Source organism: Polyodon spathula, chromosome 7, assembly GCF_017654505.1.
Source record: "Polyodon spathula isolate WHYD16114869_AA chromosome 7, ASM1765450v1, whole genome shotgun sequence".
NCBI classification, from domain to species: domain Eukaryota; kingdom Metazoa; phylum Chordata; class Actinopteri; order Acipenseriformes; family Polyodontidae; genus Polyodon; species Polyodon spathula.
In genome coordinates, this window is record NC_054540.1 from 1359586 (window position 1) to 1376448 (window position 16863).

General features: G+C 46.5%; 1 protein-coding gene across 3 annotated transcripts in view; it reads left to right on the forward strand.

The window, feature by feature from the left end:
• LOC121317966 (cilia- and flagella-associated protein 54-like) overlaps nt 1-16863 on the forward strand; it is a 73744-nt gene that overhangs the window by 34932 nt on the left and 21949 nt on the right. For all 3 annotated transcript variants that reach the window (XM_041254073.1, XM_041254074.1, XM_041254075.1), the window contains exons 34-53: nt 272-469; nt 845-987; nt 1373-1554; nt 2189-2419; nt 2799-3022; nt 3998-4133; nt 5056-5164; nt 5378-5533; nt 5653-5853; nt 6453-6540; nt 6771-6941; nt 7347-7413; nt 7827-8027; nt 8532-8618; nt 9130-9249; nt 10141-10194; nt 11021-11165; nt 11475-11584; nt 14294-14463; nt 16201-16324. In XM_041254073.1, the coding sequence (XP_041110007.1) occupies nt 272-469; nt 845-987; nt 1373-1554; nt 2189-2419; nt 2799-3022; nt 3998-4133; nt 5056-5164; nt 5378-5533; nt 5653-5853; nt 6453-6540; nt 6771-6941; nt 7347-7413; nt 7827-8027; nt 8532-8618; nt 9130-9249; nt 10141-10194; nt 11021-11165; nt 11475-11584; nt 14294-14463; nt 16201-16324 (2917 nt within the window). The remainder of the gene's footprint in view (nt 1-271; nt 470-844; nt 988-1372; nt 1555-2188; nt 2420-2798; nt 3023-3997; nt 4134-5055; nt 5165-5377; nt 5534-5652; nt 5854-6452; nt 6541-6770; nt 6942-7346; nt 7414-7826; nt 8028-8531; nt 8619-9129; nt 9250-10140; nt 10195-11020; nt 11166-11474; nt 11585-14293; nt 14464-16200; nt 16325-16863) is intronic.

Genomic DNA, 16863 nt, shown 5'->3' on the forward strand with positions numbered 1-16863 from the left:
TGTAATCCTTTTCAAATGGGGCTGGTGGTTGTAATAAAGTGCCCAGCACCCTGTTACAGTGCTATTTTTGCAGTTTTCCCATGACTGTACTATGCATTTAACATAATTTACCCTAGATATCCATGTTTTTATATATGCAATGCTTTACAATGCTTACCTATACTTTACCATTCTCTCAATGTGCTACATTACACTCTGATTTTACTATGGGACAGTGATTTTCTAAGGGCGTGTGGGTGGTTGTTGACGGCAGCTGTCCGGTGTTTTTCAGCCGGGACTGGAAAGCCATGGAGCCCCTGGTGGCTCTGCTGTCCCCCATGGTGCTCGGGTTCCTGCAGCGCAGGCAGCTTCGCCAGGTGTGCGCAGATGAGTGTCCCTGGCGCTGCCAGCTCAACGTCGTCATCGCCCTCGGAAACTTTGCCATCTTCGGGAAGTGCCTGGAGCAGTGCCGGCGCCTCGGCAGTGAGAGGTACCACATACTCTCCTCACTCTGCTTGAGTGGAGCTGTGAGAGGTGCCACATACTCTCCTCACTCTGCTTGAGTGGAGCTGTGAGAGGTGCCACATACTCTCCTCACTTTGCTTGAGTGGAGCTGTGAGAGGTGCCACATACTCTCCTCACTCTGCTTGAGTGGAGCTGTGAGAGGTGCCACATGATCTCCTCACTCTGCTTGGAGCTGTGAGAGGTGCCACATACTCTCCTCACTCAGATGGTAGTAAAGTGATTATGCAGTCTGTATCTGGAGCTCACTGCAAGAAAGGAGTGAATTTACTGTAGTTACAGTTGCGGGTGCACCACACCTTAAGCTAATAACTCAATGGCTTTGTCTCCCTCTGCTCTGCAGTTACAGCCAGCTAGACCCTGCGCTTTTCTCCCTCGACAACGCTGGGACAGTAGTGGAACACCGAAGCTTGGCTCAGAGAAGCTGGCGCCCAGATCAGCTCAAAACAGCACCCAAACCACCCAGCAAGCTGCCAGCCAGGAAAGGTACAGAGCACAGCGTTTTAACATGGCTGAGGAACAGAGGGGAGTCTGTGCACAAGATGAGCTCCTGAATAAAACATCACTTACAGAATACAGTCTATTGCTAAGTGAGCTATTGCTATGATGCAGAAGGAATAGTAACAGGGCGGAGGCTAGGTGTGAGCCTGTGACCCCCAGACCAGAAGTGAACGTCTCACCCACTGTGCAAAAGAGACAGGATCATCTGCATTTGTGCTTTTAGAGCTTTTAACCTCATCTCATCTCACAGACAGAATTTGTGGCACTCCGATTCAAAAGGATCAGTAGAATTATTCAGCGGTTCAGCGAGAGGGTCGTGCAGGTGAGCGGACAGGGACCACGGCCCCTGAGCTGTGCTGGTCTTTTACAGGGACCATGTCTGGTGCTGAATTGATTGAGAGTGACAGCGAGGGAGAGGTGGACACTCCGAGGACACAGCTGACCAACGATATTGGGTCCACATATAGAAGTTCCTCCAGCAAGTCAGTGAGGATGAATGTGTTGGCAGTGGAACAGCTGGACAAGGCAATGCTACACTTCCGCAGAGCTGTGGTAACATCACATCTGACTTCTTCAAATAAAATTACATTCAAATACACATTAACAAGTGGATTCAGAGCACAGAGCAGTAGGCTGTAATGACTTTACCCTTATAAAAGTTTCCCATAGTAAAAACATAGCAATGTGTAACAGAGCACACTGAAAGCATTGTAAAGAAAACTGAAGTATGTTAAAGCATATAAAAAAATGGTACAATATGGTACCATGGGAAAGCATGATAACATTGCAAAAATACTGTGGTAAACTTAATTCATGGGTATTGCAGTATTACAGATTATATTAGCTGTTGTCACAAGCACATTGCTTTGAGGTCCACTGGTATACAATCAACTCATTAGATAACTAGCGCTCTAATCAGTGGTGCTGGAGGTCAGTGTGAAAGTGCCTCGAATCAACAGCACTGTGTAGCTCAATTGATTTAAACAGTGGCAGATCTAAACACTGCTAATGTTTACATAATAAATAAGAACCAAACCTTTTAAAGACAAAGTTCCACTTATGAAACTTCTATATACACTGTGATGCTTTGCTTTTCTCAATATCTCCTTATTTTAATGATTTAAATACTGTCATAATTTAGATCTGCCATCATTTCTATAAATTGAATAGTGTGTGTGTATCCCAGGTGCTGGCACATCGCGGAGGACACTGGGAGTGTCTGCAGGGGGTGTGCCGCTCGCTGTGGGACCGAGCCCGGCTGGCTTCAGCACTCCTGGACAGAGCAGGGGGCTCCGTGGACCAGCCCTCACTGACCCATGATCAGCTCAGCTCCACCCTCACTCCAGTCCTCTTCCTGGCTTCTGACTGCCTGCTCGACATGCTGATCCAGCTGCAGGACTCCCACAGCGCGCTGCAGGTATGCACCGGTACAGAGCCCGGTACACGGCCTGGTGAGCAGCCCAGTACACAGTCAGTGTACGCAGTCAAGGAACACAGCCCCCTACACAGTCAGGGTACACAGTCAGGGAACACAGCCTGCTACACAGCCAGGGAACACAGCCAGGGAACACAGCCAGGGAACACAGCCCGGTAAGCAGCCCGGTACACAGTCAGGGTACACAGCCTGGTACACAGCTGAATTTGAAGAACTCCTTTCCTTAGATCAAAGCTAGATCTGCCTGAAATATGTTACCAAGCAATGTTGCTGAACAGCATGTGCAGCAGTACAGTGTAAGTGAGCTGCAGACTCCAAGCCCCTCTAACCAGTGCGCCTCTCGTGCTGTCTGTGTCTCCAGCTCCTCCAGGCCCCGGGGGTCTTCAGCATCTCCAGCTGTGTGGGGGACGCATCCTGGGAGGAGGGGGGCTCCGGGCTGCAGTGGGACTCCTCTCTGGATGACGTGACGATGGTGGATCTAAAATGGGTGCGGGCTTTGGTGCTGTACACTCTGGAGTTACTGCACCGGCAGAAGAGGTGGGAGAGCCTGGCATACCTCGCCATCCACTTCAATGCCATCACGCAGTGAGTACATGCCCTTTGACCATCTTCACATTGCTGCTTGTGTATGGAAACAAGATCTTTATTTCAGGGTAGAAATGTATCAGACTTACAATTTCTACCTAAACAGTGTAGTTGTGGTGTCATTACATAGACTGCAAAGACTGGTAGGCTGGTAAGTATTTGTATATTTACTGTATGCATCGTGAACCTTCAAGGAGTGCTGTACTTACCCCAGAAACGATGATGGGTAAATAAGGGCCGTGATCCTCACAAGTGAAATACCCACAGCACTCCGTTAATATTCACAGAGTATTCTGTTATACAGCTAGAATCATTTATGGAAAAGAAAGTATGTTTAAACACAGCATACACTGGAGCAGTGTGGCAGGCTGGCGATTGGATAGAGGCCCAGAGACAGACTGCAGTTCAAAAAAATACTAATTTTATTATAAATAAACTAAAATAAAGGTGCACAAGGGCAAAATAACAGCTATTCAAACACAAATAAAGCAAAACTCACAAAAATAAAGGTTTCCAGGCTGGGCAATGCCTTCACTGGATTTAGCAAAATTTCAAAATTTCAAAAATACAAACAACCACAAACACCAACCTGCTTCCTCAGCTCTCTCCTCCCAAATGAGAATCAGAGGACTCCTTTTATGTCAGGTGGCTGGGCACTGATTCATCATTAATTAAGTTAATCATTTAATCAACTAATCAACCCCAGCCACCTGAACATAATAAACCCAGGCAGGTAGGGGAAATTAACCCCATCCCTGCCAATTTCTAAATGGCAGAGCTTTGCTCTGCCACAAGCAGTCATTTCTGTTGTTGGATTTGAATGAATACAAGGGTTCAAAATGAGATCTGGGAAACAAATATGCAGTGAGCATGCATTCAGTGCAGGATATTCCTATTCTGCCAATGTGCACATGGTGTTGCTGTGGAGGGTCCATGCTGTTTGCTTAGTGCCCTGTGGTGGTCTTGTTGTTTCAGTGAGAGGTACACCCTGCAGGTGACCCCTCTGCTAGTCCACGCTCAGAGGAAGCTGCTGAAGAGGATCGAACAGTTTGGGGGCCCTCAGGCGCCTCAGCCACACCTACTGAGAGCTGCTGGTGACTCCGGGGAAGGAGTAAGTTGTTCTGGGTGGAGGGATAAATTTAAAGCTAATAAATTTATTTGCCAGAGTCCTACGTTGAATTCTACACTCTTAGCTTGTCTCAAATGTGAACCACACTTCATTAGGAGAGTGCATTTGATTCCTTGGTTGCTAGGAATCACAGCAGTGTATTCACGGCAGTATATTCATGTGATGCATAGGAGACACAGTGATTGGAATAGAGCTCTGGTTGCTAGGAATCACAGCAGTGTATTCACGGCAGTATATTCATGTGATGCATAGGAGACACAGTGATTGGAATAGAGCTCTGGTTGCTAGGAATCACAGCAGTATATTCACGGCAGTATATTCATATGATGCATAGAAGACACAGCGATTGAAAAGGAGCTCGGGTTGCTAGGAATCACAGCAGTATATTCACGGCAGTATATTCATATGATGCATAGAAGACACAGCGATTGAAAAGGAGCTCGGGTTGCTAGGAATCACAGCAGTATATTCACGGCAGTATATTCACGTGATGCATAGGAGACACAGCGATTGGAATAGAGCTCTGGTTGCTAGGAATCACAGCAGTATATTCACGGCAGTATATTCATATGATGCATAGAAGACACAGCAATTGGAAAGGAGCACCAAAGGTTGCTGGGGGTTGTTTTAATAAAACATTCTGATTGTCAAACCCTATTACAAATGTGGTTTGATAACTAATGTGATCATTGTCCATATACTGAACCATAAACACGGCAATGTTTTTATTAGAGCATCGTCACTACCTGTTTAACCTCATACCCCCTGTCGATGGCCTTGATAAAATTCTTATTGGGGGATTAGAATGCATGACAGTAAGCCAAATCTAGAATGTTTAAAATGTCTGGCAGTCTGGCTGCAGCAGGACTGGGTTTGAAGGCAGAGTGCACGCTCCTTATTTCAGATAACCAGCCGGAACTTTGTTGGCAAACAGCTATTGATTGGAACCCTCTCGAAGGAGGAGATCGGACCAGGCAGCCACATTGATCCAAAGGGGGAAAACGCGTACTCAGGTGAGGGGTATATTACAATAGAACGACTCATTCCGAGCACGAGGGTTCAGTCTGTTGGGGTCAAAACTCAAATTGCATTGCAGCATTTCATTTAGAGGGAGCTCCTCACTGAATGCAAGTAGTGTTTGTTGGAATATTCGCATTAATTATAAATATTGCAAACATTTCAAATAATAAATATCAAAAGGAGTCAAGCTCTATGTCTTGGTGCAGATGGCAGGAGAGCGAAGGCCCTGGTTTCGGTGCCCCTGGATGTGACAGACACACTGAGCTGCTTCCGAGAGTCCCTGGAGAAGATGCACTACACCAGTCGAGCGCTCCAGCACAGCCGCAGGCTGCTGGTGCTCTTCCTGGCTCACACGCAGCAGGGTGAGAGGCAGTGTGCTTTACCATGCTTTCACTGTGCTTTATCACCCTTTGTTGGTGCTTTTACTATGGTAAACGTTTGTAAAACTTCTCTGTGATCTGTGTTGTGGTCTCGTTTCCAGACGCAGATGTGCTGAACACGAAGGACAGCGGCAGGATGTGTTCAGGGAAGGTGGAGTTCAGTGTAGGGGCAGCACAGCCCCCTCCTCCCTGCCCTCCAGACCTCTTCACTGAGGAGTTCAGCAGCCTGTCCTCCACGCAGAGCAAGCCTCTCCCTCGTTCGCAGCTCTCTGCGGTCATTGCCTCCTATTGCAAGACCATCGGTATGCACACACTGTATCTCTGTCGTTGTATCACTGGCACATTGCCTTAACCTCATATCAGCCATACAGTCCACATGCTTTGACATGCGGTCTTTATAGTTGGTACAAAGCTGTATTCTATGATTCTCTCAATAAAGTTCCATTACAGGGCACGACCAGTGCACATTAACTGTTTCAGTTCCACTTTTAACCTCTGACCATATTAATTATACATACTCAGATAAGCTGTATTTGACGCTCCCAGTACAGTTCCATTACAGGGTGGTGTCCTGTATAAATGAACCTTTTTCACTGCCACATTGTTTTTACCCCCTGGACATAACAATGATTACTTCAATCTGGTAGATTATGTTAGCAGGGATGCTTTTTGTTCACAAGTTTTGAACTGTATTGAGACTTGCTTTTCTGTGATACTGTATTGAAGGCTTTATCTTGAGAACCTGTTGGTTTTATAAAGCTATGCATGGCCATTGCTTATATAGGGTTACTGCATATACATGCTGTAGGAGAGCATGGCGATCTGCAAGCTGAGTTCTTCTTGTTGATACTGATAGCTTTCATTTGGTATTTATTTTAACATGCTTGTTTTCTCAATGCAGAACTGCTGCAGGCCAGCAAGCAGGATTCTCTGAGAGCTCAGGCTCTGCATGAGCTGGGAAACTTGCACTTCTATAATGGAAACAAAAGGTAACAGTGAGCGGGTGAGCTGTGCTGTATCAGCCTATACTGTGCTGTGTGGTTTGCCAGTTAGTCTGCCTGGGTTTCTCCGTTGTAATTCACTGGTACTTCGAAAGCACTGTGTAATTCCCATATGTGTGTAATCTTTTCTGACGCAGCCCCCCTCCGTGCAATATGTTTTATATTGAAGTGTTCAAGCTGATATTTGAAGCTTCTCCGTTGATCTGTTGCTTCTGCAGGGCTGCCTATACCTGCTGGAGCCAAGCTCTGGACTCGGCTCTGACCCAGCCCGGGGTTCTGACCTCGTGGAAGGAGAGTGCGGACGGCTCCGATCACAGTGAAAGCTTCCTGCGGCGGGCGGGGATCTGGGGCTGTCTGCAAGGGGCAGTGCTGACAGCTAAAATCGCACAGTGAGTCCCAAGCCTAATATATATGTCATCCTAACTATCGAACACTCAATAGTGCGAATACTAAACAGAAATGAGTAAACTCAGTGACATACGGCACGTGTCAACTAGAAGCCTTTCTCAATGTCTGCAATGTTTGAAGACTTCTAAAACATCATTAAAATGATTACATTTCTTTTAGAGTTAAAGAATATCACATAGAGAAAGACAGACACAGATTACTTGTACAGTGTATGATCTGAGTAAAACAAGGAAACTTTGAACAGATATTATAAACCTCATAATCCACCAATTAGGAAACTCCATTACCGGCACATTTAAAATAGTGGGATATTTGTAAGGCCCTCTGAATCTTTTTTTGTTTGTTTCTGCTGCCCTTCCTCACGGCTTCTCTCTGTGTGCTCCCAGGTACATCCTGACATCAGACATCAGCCAGCAGACAGAGTGCTGCATCCTCTCTGCCCTGCTCTTCAAGGTAGGACTGTCTCGAGCACCATGAGCTCCCAAACCTACAGTCTCCAACACTATGCAGGTGACGCAGGTCTCTGTATTAAATATAAATCTGTAACAGAATCACACAGCATTTTAATCAAGGTATTCATGTTAATAGATTTAAACCTAGATTAGATTAACAGAGATACACATTTCCCATAGCATAGCAAAGCATGGTAAAGCATAGGTAAACACTATAAAGCACAGAGGGGTATGGTAAGGCATATTAATAAAGCGTAGCATAACTATGGGAAAAGCATGGTAAAACTGCAAAAATACTGTAGTAAACTTTTATAAGGGCTATTCTAGGGTATATAAAGGGTCCCGACGGGAGGTCATTTCTATAAGCTAAGCGACTCAGTTGTTTTGTGTCTGATTTCTCTCCCCTCTCCTCAGGCACTTCTGAGGGCCTCTCTGCCCCACCCCTGGCTGGACCGGGACTGCTCCTCCTATGGGCTGGGTGAGGGCTGGGACATGCTGGAGCTGATCCCGGGCGTGGATCTGTTCTCGGACCGGTACCGAGCTGAGATCGGCAGCACCGTGGGCAGCCTGGCCTTCCTGACGCAGCGGCTCCACAACACAGGACACAGCCTGACAGTGAGCATCACCATCCCAGCAAACACTGGAGCAGGGTGCAGGGAGAAGCCCGCAGTCTTTAATAACCAGCTAGTCTGTGCCATGTTCTGTGACAGGACAGTAAAACTGCCAATGTTACATAACTTATGAGAAACAAAATACGCACAAGTTTGAGTCCTTAATGAACTTGCCCAATTATTAACTTTACTTAAACAAGGAACAGAACCTGGTGCACATGTGTTATAATCCCTAACGTCTCTTGATATAGATTATACCTAACAATGCATTTTTAACATGATTTCATTGTTTTACGTCTTGCATATGATTTCTCTAGGATCAGGGAACAAGTCAAATAGCATTTCAGGCAGCTATAATATAATAATATGAGCCTTTAAATGGACTGACAGCATGTGACTGAACTGAGCCATTTAAAGTTGTTTTCACTTTAGGAAGAGATTAACATTCTTACCGGTAGGATTAGGAGTTTGTTTTCCTCCCCTCTCACTTGCCCTGGTGTGATTTCAGGTTCTGCCCTTACTGACTCTCTACGAGTACTTTGTCTCAAAAATCTGCCAAGATTCCCAAAGAACCGTTGAGTGCCGAATACTGAAGGTAAGCCTGTTTGTTGGGCATCAGATCAAAAGCTGCCCTCTGCTGTGTAATTCTGGCATATATTCCTGATCTCAAACCCAGTGTTCTTCAATAGGAGGGGGTTTCTCAAAATGTATTTAAGAAAGGAAAATTCATAGCAACCCCATGGGACATTCTATGCTTTACAAGAGGCCTAACCAGATTTTTTAAATGAGTGTTCTTACCTGTTAGCAGTTTCATTCTGGAATATGCATATATTTCAGAGACAACGTTATAGAGATTACATTTGCTGCTGGATCCTGGTTTGAATTCCCATCCTGTAACGAGGCTCAGCTTCACTCCAGTGGTCACACAGGAAGTGATTAGATACCAGAAAGCAGCAGTCTAATATAGTATGTGATAAATCGGCATATCCAGAGTTAAAGTAATAATATTAGCAAGTAAACCAGCCAAGATCTTCAGCGCCAGTGCTAATGCTGCTAATGCCACAGGTGACAGGTGCTGATTTCTGTGTGTGTTTGGCTTGGCTCAGGTGGCAGTGCTGACAGAGTTGCGGCTCTATGGGGATGCAGTGAGGGAGCTCCTCAGCCTGCTACATGGGGAGAGGATCCCCAAGCTCACCGGGGGCACCTGCCTCCCCGAGAAACGCATGGTGAGCCCCGCCAGTGTCCTCCCACACAACCAGGGAGCCGTACTGGAGGACTGGCCACAGTGACGTCTCATATCTGTAGAATAAGGATAAATTCTTATCTCTTCATGCAGAATTTATTTTCAACCAGTAACATACAGACACAGCATGACAGTAACATACAGACACAGCATGACAGTAACATACAGACACAGCATGACAGTAACATACAGACACAGCATGACAGTAACATACAGACACAGCATGACAGTAACATACAGACACAGCATGACAGTAACATACAACATGACAGTAACATACAGACAACATGACAGTAACATACAGACACAGCATGACAGTAACATACAGACACAGCATGACAGTAACATACAGACACAGCATGACAGTAACATACAGACACAGCATGACAGTAACATACAGACACAGCATGACAGTAACATACAGACACAGCATGACAGTAACATACAGACACAGCATGACAGTAACATACAGACAACATGACAGTAACATACAGACACAGCATGACAGTAACATACAGACAACATACAGACAACATGACAGTAACATACAGACACAGCATGACAGTAACATACAGACACAGCATGACAGTAACATACAGAAACAACATGACAGTAACATACAGACAACATGACAGTAACATACAGACACAGCATGACAGTAACATACAGACAACATGACAGTAACATACAGAAACAACATGACAGTAACATACATACAACATGACAGTAACATACAGACACAGCATGACAGTAACATACAGACACAACATGACAGTGACATATGGACACATTTTGCGTGTTTTAGGAGAGATTCTAGCTAATGGTCCTTCCATGTGTAATGGAACTGTTCTAAGCATGCACCTTTGTGTTACAGGTCAAAAAAAAGTTTGACACAAGCAAACCTTTGCTGGATCCTGGGAATGTGCAGGTACAGTATAATATGCTCACTTTCTCTAAGACTGCCAGGATGAAGAGTTAGCAGCCTGCTACAGTATCAGGAATAGTATTTTATAGAAATAGATTCTGAACCGGGGTAGGTCCTGTCTGGGCTGCATTTTGCACTAAGCACTGCGCACTTCACAATTTGGAGCTGTTCATGTCCTGGAGTGGTGATGAGAGCGAGGGTTTTGTGTAGATTTAGAACAGCAGAGAACATGATCACTGTCCGGCTCTTGGGGGTTTGAATAGATTCTCCCTGAAGAAACCCCATGAAACACGGGGCAGCTTTCGGGTTTGAATAGATTCTCCCTGACGAGGCCCCACGAAACACGGGGCAGCTTTCGGGTTTGAATAGATTCTCCCTGACGAAACCCCATGAAAAACAGGGCAGCATTTGAGTTTGAATAGATTCTCCCTGACGAAACCCCATGAAACATGGGGCATCATTCGAGTTTGAATAGATTCTCCCTGACTAAACCCCATGAAACACGGGGTAGCTTTTGAGTTTGAATAGATTGTCCCTGACGAAACCCCACGAAACACGGGGCAGTTTTCGAGTTTAAATAGATTCTCCCTGACGAAACCTCACGAAACACGGGGTAGCTTTCGGGGGAACGTTTTGTGAAACTTGTTGTTTTTGTTGTTGTTGTAGTTGACTTACAGTTTTCACCATATGGATTGCTCAGCTCTCAATATCTGAACAATCTTGCTTTGAGAGACTTGCTTAAAGATGTCTCCAACAACTAGCTTAAAATGTTGCCCGAAAAAGTTAGCAGGTGTTCCCAGGGCTTGACGCTCTGTCAGTGTTGTTGCAGACCCTGGATGAGCTGCTGACTAAGCAGCTGAGTTCAGAGCTGCCTGTGCTGTTCAGCCCCAGGCTGGTGAGGAGTCTGAACCTGGTGAAAGCACAGCTCCTCAGCTCGCTGTGCACCACCATCAACGAGTTTCCCAAAACACAAGGTACGCTAAATATACCAGTTACAATTCTAAAACAATAAAAAAATAAAAAAAATAGTAAGCTTGCTACTTACAACCCATATAGTTACTTTCAAGCCCTTCAATGAAGTTGTTAAGTTTTGGTTTGTTAACTTTATTTTGAGTGTTTTTTCATTCTGAAAAAAAGTGATAACGATTTGGAGTAAGTACCTTTGAATATCTAGCTCTTTGTTTCCCTAAAGATCTTGATCTTGCAAACTATGCCTATGAATGAATCTTGCAATTTAATGTAGAGGTGTTGATGGAGTGTGCTGTCTGCCCTTCTCGCTGCAGAGTGGGAGCCAAAGGGGTCAGTAGAGGCTCCTGTAGACCTGAAGCAGAGAGAGCCTCCCTGCCTGCTGCTTGAAGCACAGAACAGCAGACTCACAGCGGCCAGACTCAAGGTACACACTCGCTGACACAGACCAGACTCAAGGCACGCACACTCGCTGACACAGACCAGACTCAAGGCACACACACTCGCTGACACAGACCAGACTCAAGGCACACACACTGACACAAACCAGACTCAAGGCACACACACTTGCTGACACAGACCAGACTCAAGGCACACACACTCGCTGACACAGACCAGACTCAAGGTACACTCACTGACACAAACCAGACTCAAAGCACACACACTCACTGACACAGACCAGACTCAAGGCACACACACTCACTGACACAGACCAGACTCAAGGCACACACACTCGCTGACACAGACCAGACTCAAGGCACACACACTCGCTGACACAGACCAGACTCAAGGCACACACACTTGCTGACACAGACCAGACTCAAGGCACACACACTCGCTGACACAGACCAGACTCAAGGCACACACACTGACACAGACCAGACTCAAGGCACACACACTCGCTGACACAGACCAGACTCAAGGCACACACACTGACACAAACCAGACTCAAGGCACACACACTGACACAGACCAGACTCAAGGCACACACACACTGACACAGACCAGACTCAAGGCACACACACTCGCTGACACAGACCAGACTCAAGGCACACACACTGACACAGACCAGACTCAAGGCACACACACACTGACACAGACCAGACTCAAGGCACACACACTCACTGACACAGACCAGACTCAAGGCTGACACACCAGACTCAAGGCACACACACTGACGCAAACCAGACTCAAGGCACACACACTCACTGACACAGACCAGACTCAAGGTACACTCACTGACACAAACCAGGCACACACACTCACTGACACAGACCAGACTCAAGGCACACACACTCAGACTGACACAGACCAGACAGACTCAAGGCACACACACTCACTGACACAGACCAGACTCAAGGCACACACACTCGCTGACACAGACCAGACTCAAGGCACACACACTTGCTGACACAGACCAGACTCAAGGCACACACACTCGCTGACACAGACCAGACTCAAGGCACACACACTCGCTGACACAGACCAGACTCAAGGCACACACACTCGCTGACACAGACCAGACTCAAGGCACACACACTCACTGACACAGACCAGACTCAAGGCACACACACTCACTGACACAGACCAGACTCAAGGCACACACACTCGCTGACACAGACCAGACTCACACTCACTGACACAGACCAGACTCAAGGCACACACACTCACTGACACAGACCAGACTCAAGGCACACACACTCACTGACACAGACCAGACTCAAGGCACACACACTCGCTGACACAGACCAGACTCAAGGCACACACACTCACTGACACAGACCAGACTCAAGGCACACACACTCGCTGACACAGACCAGACTCAAGGCACACACACTCACTGACACAGACCAGACTCAAGGCACACGGGGAGCGACTGTTTCCCTGGCTTAGTCCGTTGTGTGAACCTGTTTGTGGTCCTGCGTGCCGTGTGGTGTGAGTGCGACTGGTGTCCTGGTCCTAGTTCCGGGGTGTGGTGACTGTGTCCCTGGTCGGAGGTCCTGGGAGTGCCTGCGTTTGGTCTGAGTTCCGTTTGTGTTGAGCGAACTGTTGTCTTGGTCCCTTGAGTTCCTTGTGTGGTGAGCGCTTGTCCTGGCCCCCTTGAGTTCCGTGTGTGTGAGCGACCTGTGTCTGGTCTAAGTTTCCCGGGTGAGTTGCTGTGTCTCCGGTGTGGTGCGACTGTGCTGGTCCTGAGTTCCATTGGTGTTGTTGACTGGGGTTTTTTAGGCTATTTCCGTGTGTTTGAGTGCGCTGTGTCTGGCCTGAGTTCCGTTGTTGTGTTGAGCGCATGTGCCTGTCCCTAGGTTCCGTGTGTTGTGAGCGACTGGTCCCTGGTCTGGTTCCTGTGAGGTAGGACACAGACCAGACTCAAGGCACACACACTCGCTGACACAGACCAGACTCAAGGCACACACACTCGCTGACACAGACCAGACTCAAGGCACACACACTCACTGACACAGACCAGACTCAAGGTACACACACTGACACAGACCAGACTCAAGGCACACACACTCACTGACACAGACCAGACTCAAGGCACACACACTCACTGACACAGACCAGACTCAAGGCACACACACTCACTGACACAGACCAGACTCAAGGCACACACACTCACTGACACAGACCAGACTCAAGGCACACACACTCACTGATGCAGTGAAATCTAGGGTGCACAAGCTAACTCAGACGAATACTGCTAATTCAACGTTAAGCCCTGTCCACGCTGCTGTAATGGGCAGTGTGACACAGACCAGACTCAAGGCACACACACTCACTGACACAGACCAGACTCAAGGCACACACACTCACTGATGCAGTGAAATCTAGGGTGCACAAGCTAACACAGACGAATACTGCTAAGTGTGCTGCACTGCTGGTACAGATTATGACCTTGTTCAGTGAGATGAGATGAAGTTAAAACCTCTTTAACCACATCTTGAATGCAGATAAGCCTGGCTGTTTTGCACAGTGGTTAAGACTCTCCTTTGCCCGCCTGCACCGGTCACATCAATTGGGTAACAATTATTAAGACCAGCACCCTTTTCATACCATTTACCCTGTTCCTTTGGTGGTTTCCACTGGTCTAGCTGCTGTGGTTTAACCCTGTGTGTGTGCCTCTGTCTCCCTGCAGGGTTTTCTGCTGGGGGAGGCTGCATGCACTCTGTTCTCTCTCCTGGATGGCCTGAACACAGATCAGGACCCTGTGCTTTCCCAGCTTCCTGCAGCCAGCCTAGAGAGTGCTGTGGAGGCAAGACTGCTGCTCTCTGCTATCAGCCTGCAGCAGGGCAGAGCAGCTGGCAGGTAATCAATCAATCAATCAGTCAGGCTTTAAATGCAGTGAAATAGAAGGCACAGTACATTAAATACAAACAGTAAAAAACAATGCAGATACATTAAATACATGCATAATACATTGAATAAAAAGCTAGGATGTGAATTCTAACCCTTGTGGATGCGTGTGTCAAACCTGAAATAGCAATTTAGACAACAGCTAATAACAGTTATCAGGCTTAAAGAGCATTGAAAGCAAAAAAGAACAAGCGGGTCTTGAGAATTGATTTGAAGCGAGCAACTGTGGGAGCTGCACTCACTAAAGCTGGGAGAGAGTTCCAGAGAGTCAGGACTGTGAAGCTAAAAGAGCGCTCTCTGAGTGTGGTGCACTTTTGCTTGGGTAGAACAAGCAGGCCTGAGTCAGAGGACCTCAGCTTGCATGCAGGGACATAGCGGGTCAGCAGGTTGGGGAGATGCTGTGGACCTGTGTGATGAAGGGCCTTGTAGGCAAGCAGGAGAATTTTGAAAGTAATCCTGAACTTTACAGGTAGCCAGTTTAGCTGAGCAAGACAGGGGGTGATGTGATCATGTTTTTTACATCTGGTAAGGGTCCTAGCAGCGGCATTTTTAACCAGCTGCTTTCTGTTTATGGCGGGTGACAAAAGACCACCATAGCGACAGTTGAGTAGTCGATTTGAGAGGAGATGAATGCATGACAGAGTATCACTGCATCCAGGAGGGAAAGGTAGGGACGGACCTTTGAGATGTTTCGGACGTGGTAGAAGGAGGATTTGACTACAGAGGAGATTTGAGCATCAAAGGAGAGGTTACTATCCAGAAGTACACCAAGGCTTCGTACAGTAGGGGTAGGCAGCAGCAGACAGTTTCCAAGGTTCAAAGAATCAATATTGAGATTCTTGAGTTGAGTTTTCGATCTTACTAGAAGAAGTTCAGATTTGTTGCTGTTGAGCTGAAAAAAATTTGCAGACATCTAGGCCTCGATGTCTTGGATGCAAGCTGAGTGCCGGACCATGGTAGAGCGACATCCAGGGTCTAGTTTTAGGTAGAGCTGGGTGTCGTCTGCATAGGAGTGAAACAGACCACTGAGGGACCCGCAAGTGTAGGTAACTAGACAATCACCACACGTATGGGACTTACCTTTCAAAGAAAGTGCTGTTAAGCATCCCTGTGTCCCCGTAAGGACGGGCTCATGTGCTTTAGTGAAGGCAAGTCCTACACTTCAACTCATAAACCATGGGCAAGCAAAGCACTTGAATTACCGTTATGTGTCTGCAGTGTTAGAGTTGTGCAGTTTAACACCAATCTATTTAGGGAAATTCAGAGAGCATTTCAAAAGAAGGCTGTAAAGATCTTGTCCATGGTGCTCCTCTTGGTCCTCCCTACTTTCCCTCCATGGCATATCATTTACTGATCCAAATGCAGCACTGCCACCCTTCAACTATATTATTAATCCTGCCGGGGCTTCCCCCAAGCCTGGGTGATTGTACCTTTCTCCTGTTACCAGATACATCACGAGATATAACAACCGTACAGTGACAAGAGGTCTGTGCTAGATTGTGTTTAGGGTCATTCCATGGTATTTGTCACATTCCCCAACATCCATCTGCTCTTCAGCCTCCCCATCTTTAATAAACCCCTATCAGCCAGAGGAGTGCTGTGCTTCCCCAGTTTTGGGAGAGCCCTGCTTCAGTCTTGTACTGAGCCTCGTTCTCCACCACCCCCCACCCCCCACCCCCTTCCCCTTAGTGCTGCCCTGGCTCTCTCTGCAATGCGCCTGCTCCAGGACTCCCCAGTGTTTGTGATGAAGAGCCCCCCTGCCCCCCGCCCCGTCTTCTCCGCTCTCAGGGTGCCGGGACGCAAGAAGAATTGGGTATGTATGCTGTCATTGGGGTAGGGGGGGAGAAAGAAGAGGATTGATTAACTGAGGATTCATGAATGAATATAGAATTAGATCAATTAACTGAGGAGTCATGAATGAATATACAATTAGATTGATTAACTGAGGAGTCATGAATGAATATACAATTAGATTGATTAACTGAGGATTCATGAATGAATATACAATTAGATTGATTAACTGAGGAGTCATGAATGAATATACAATTAGATTGATTAACTGAGGAGTCATGAATGAATATACTATTAGATTGATTAACTGAGGAGTCATGAATGAATATACAATTAGATTGATTGACTGAGGAGTCATGAATGAATATACAATTAGATTGATTAACTGAGGAGTCATGAATGAATATACAATTAGATCAATTAACTGAGGAGTCATGAATGAATATACTATTAGATCAATTAACTGAGGAGTCATGAATGAATATGCTGTGAATGAATGATATAATGAGATGCTACATAACATCTGTTGAAATATTGCAATACAAGCGTATGTGAGAGTAC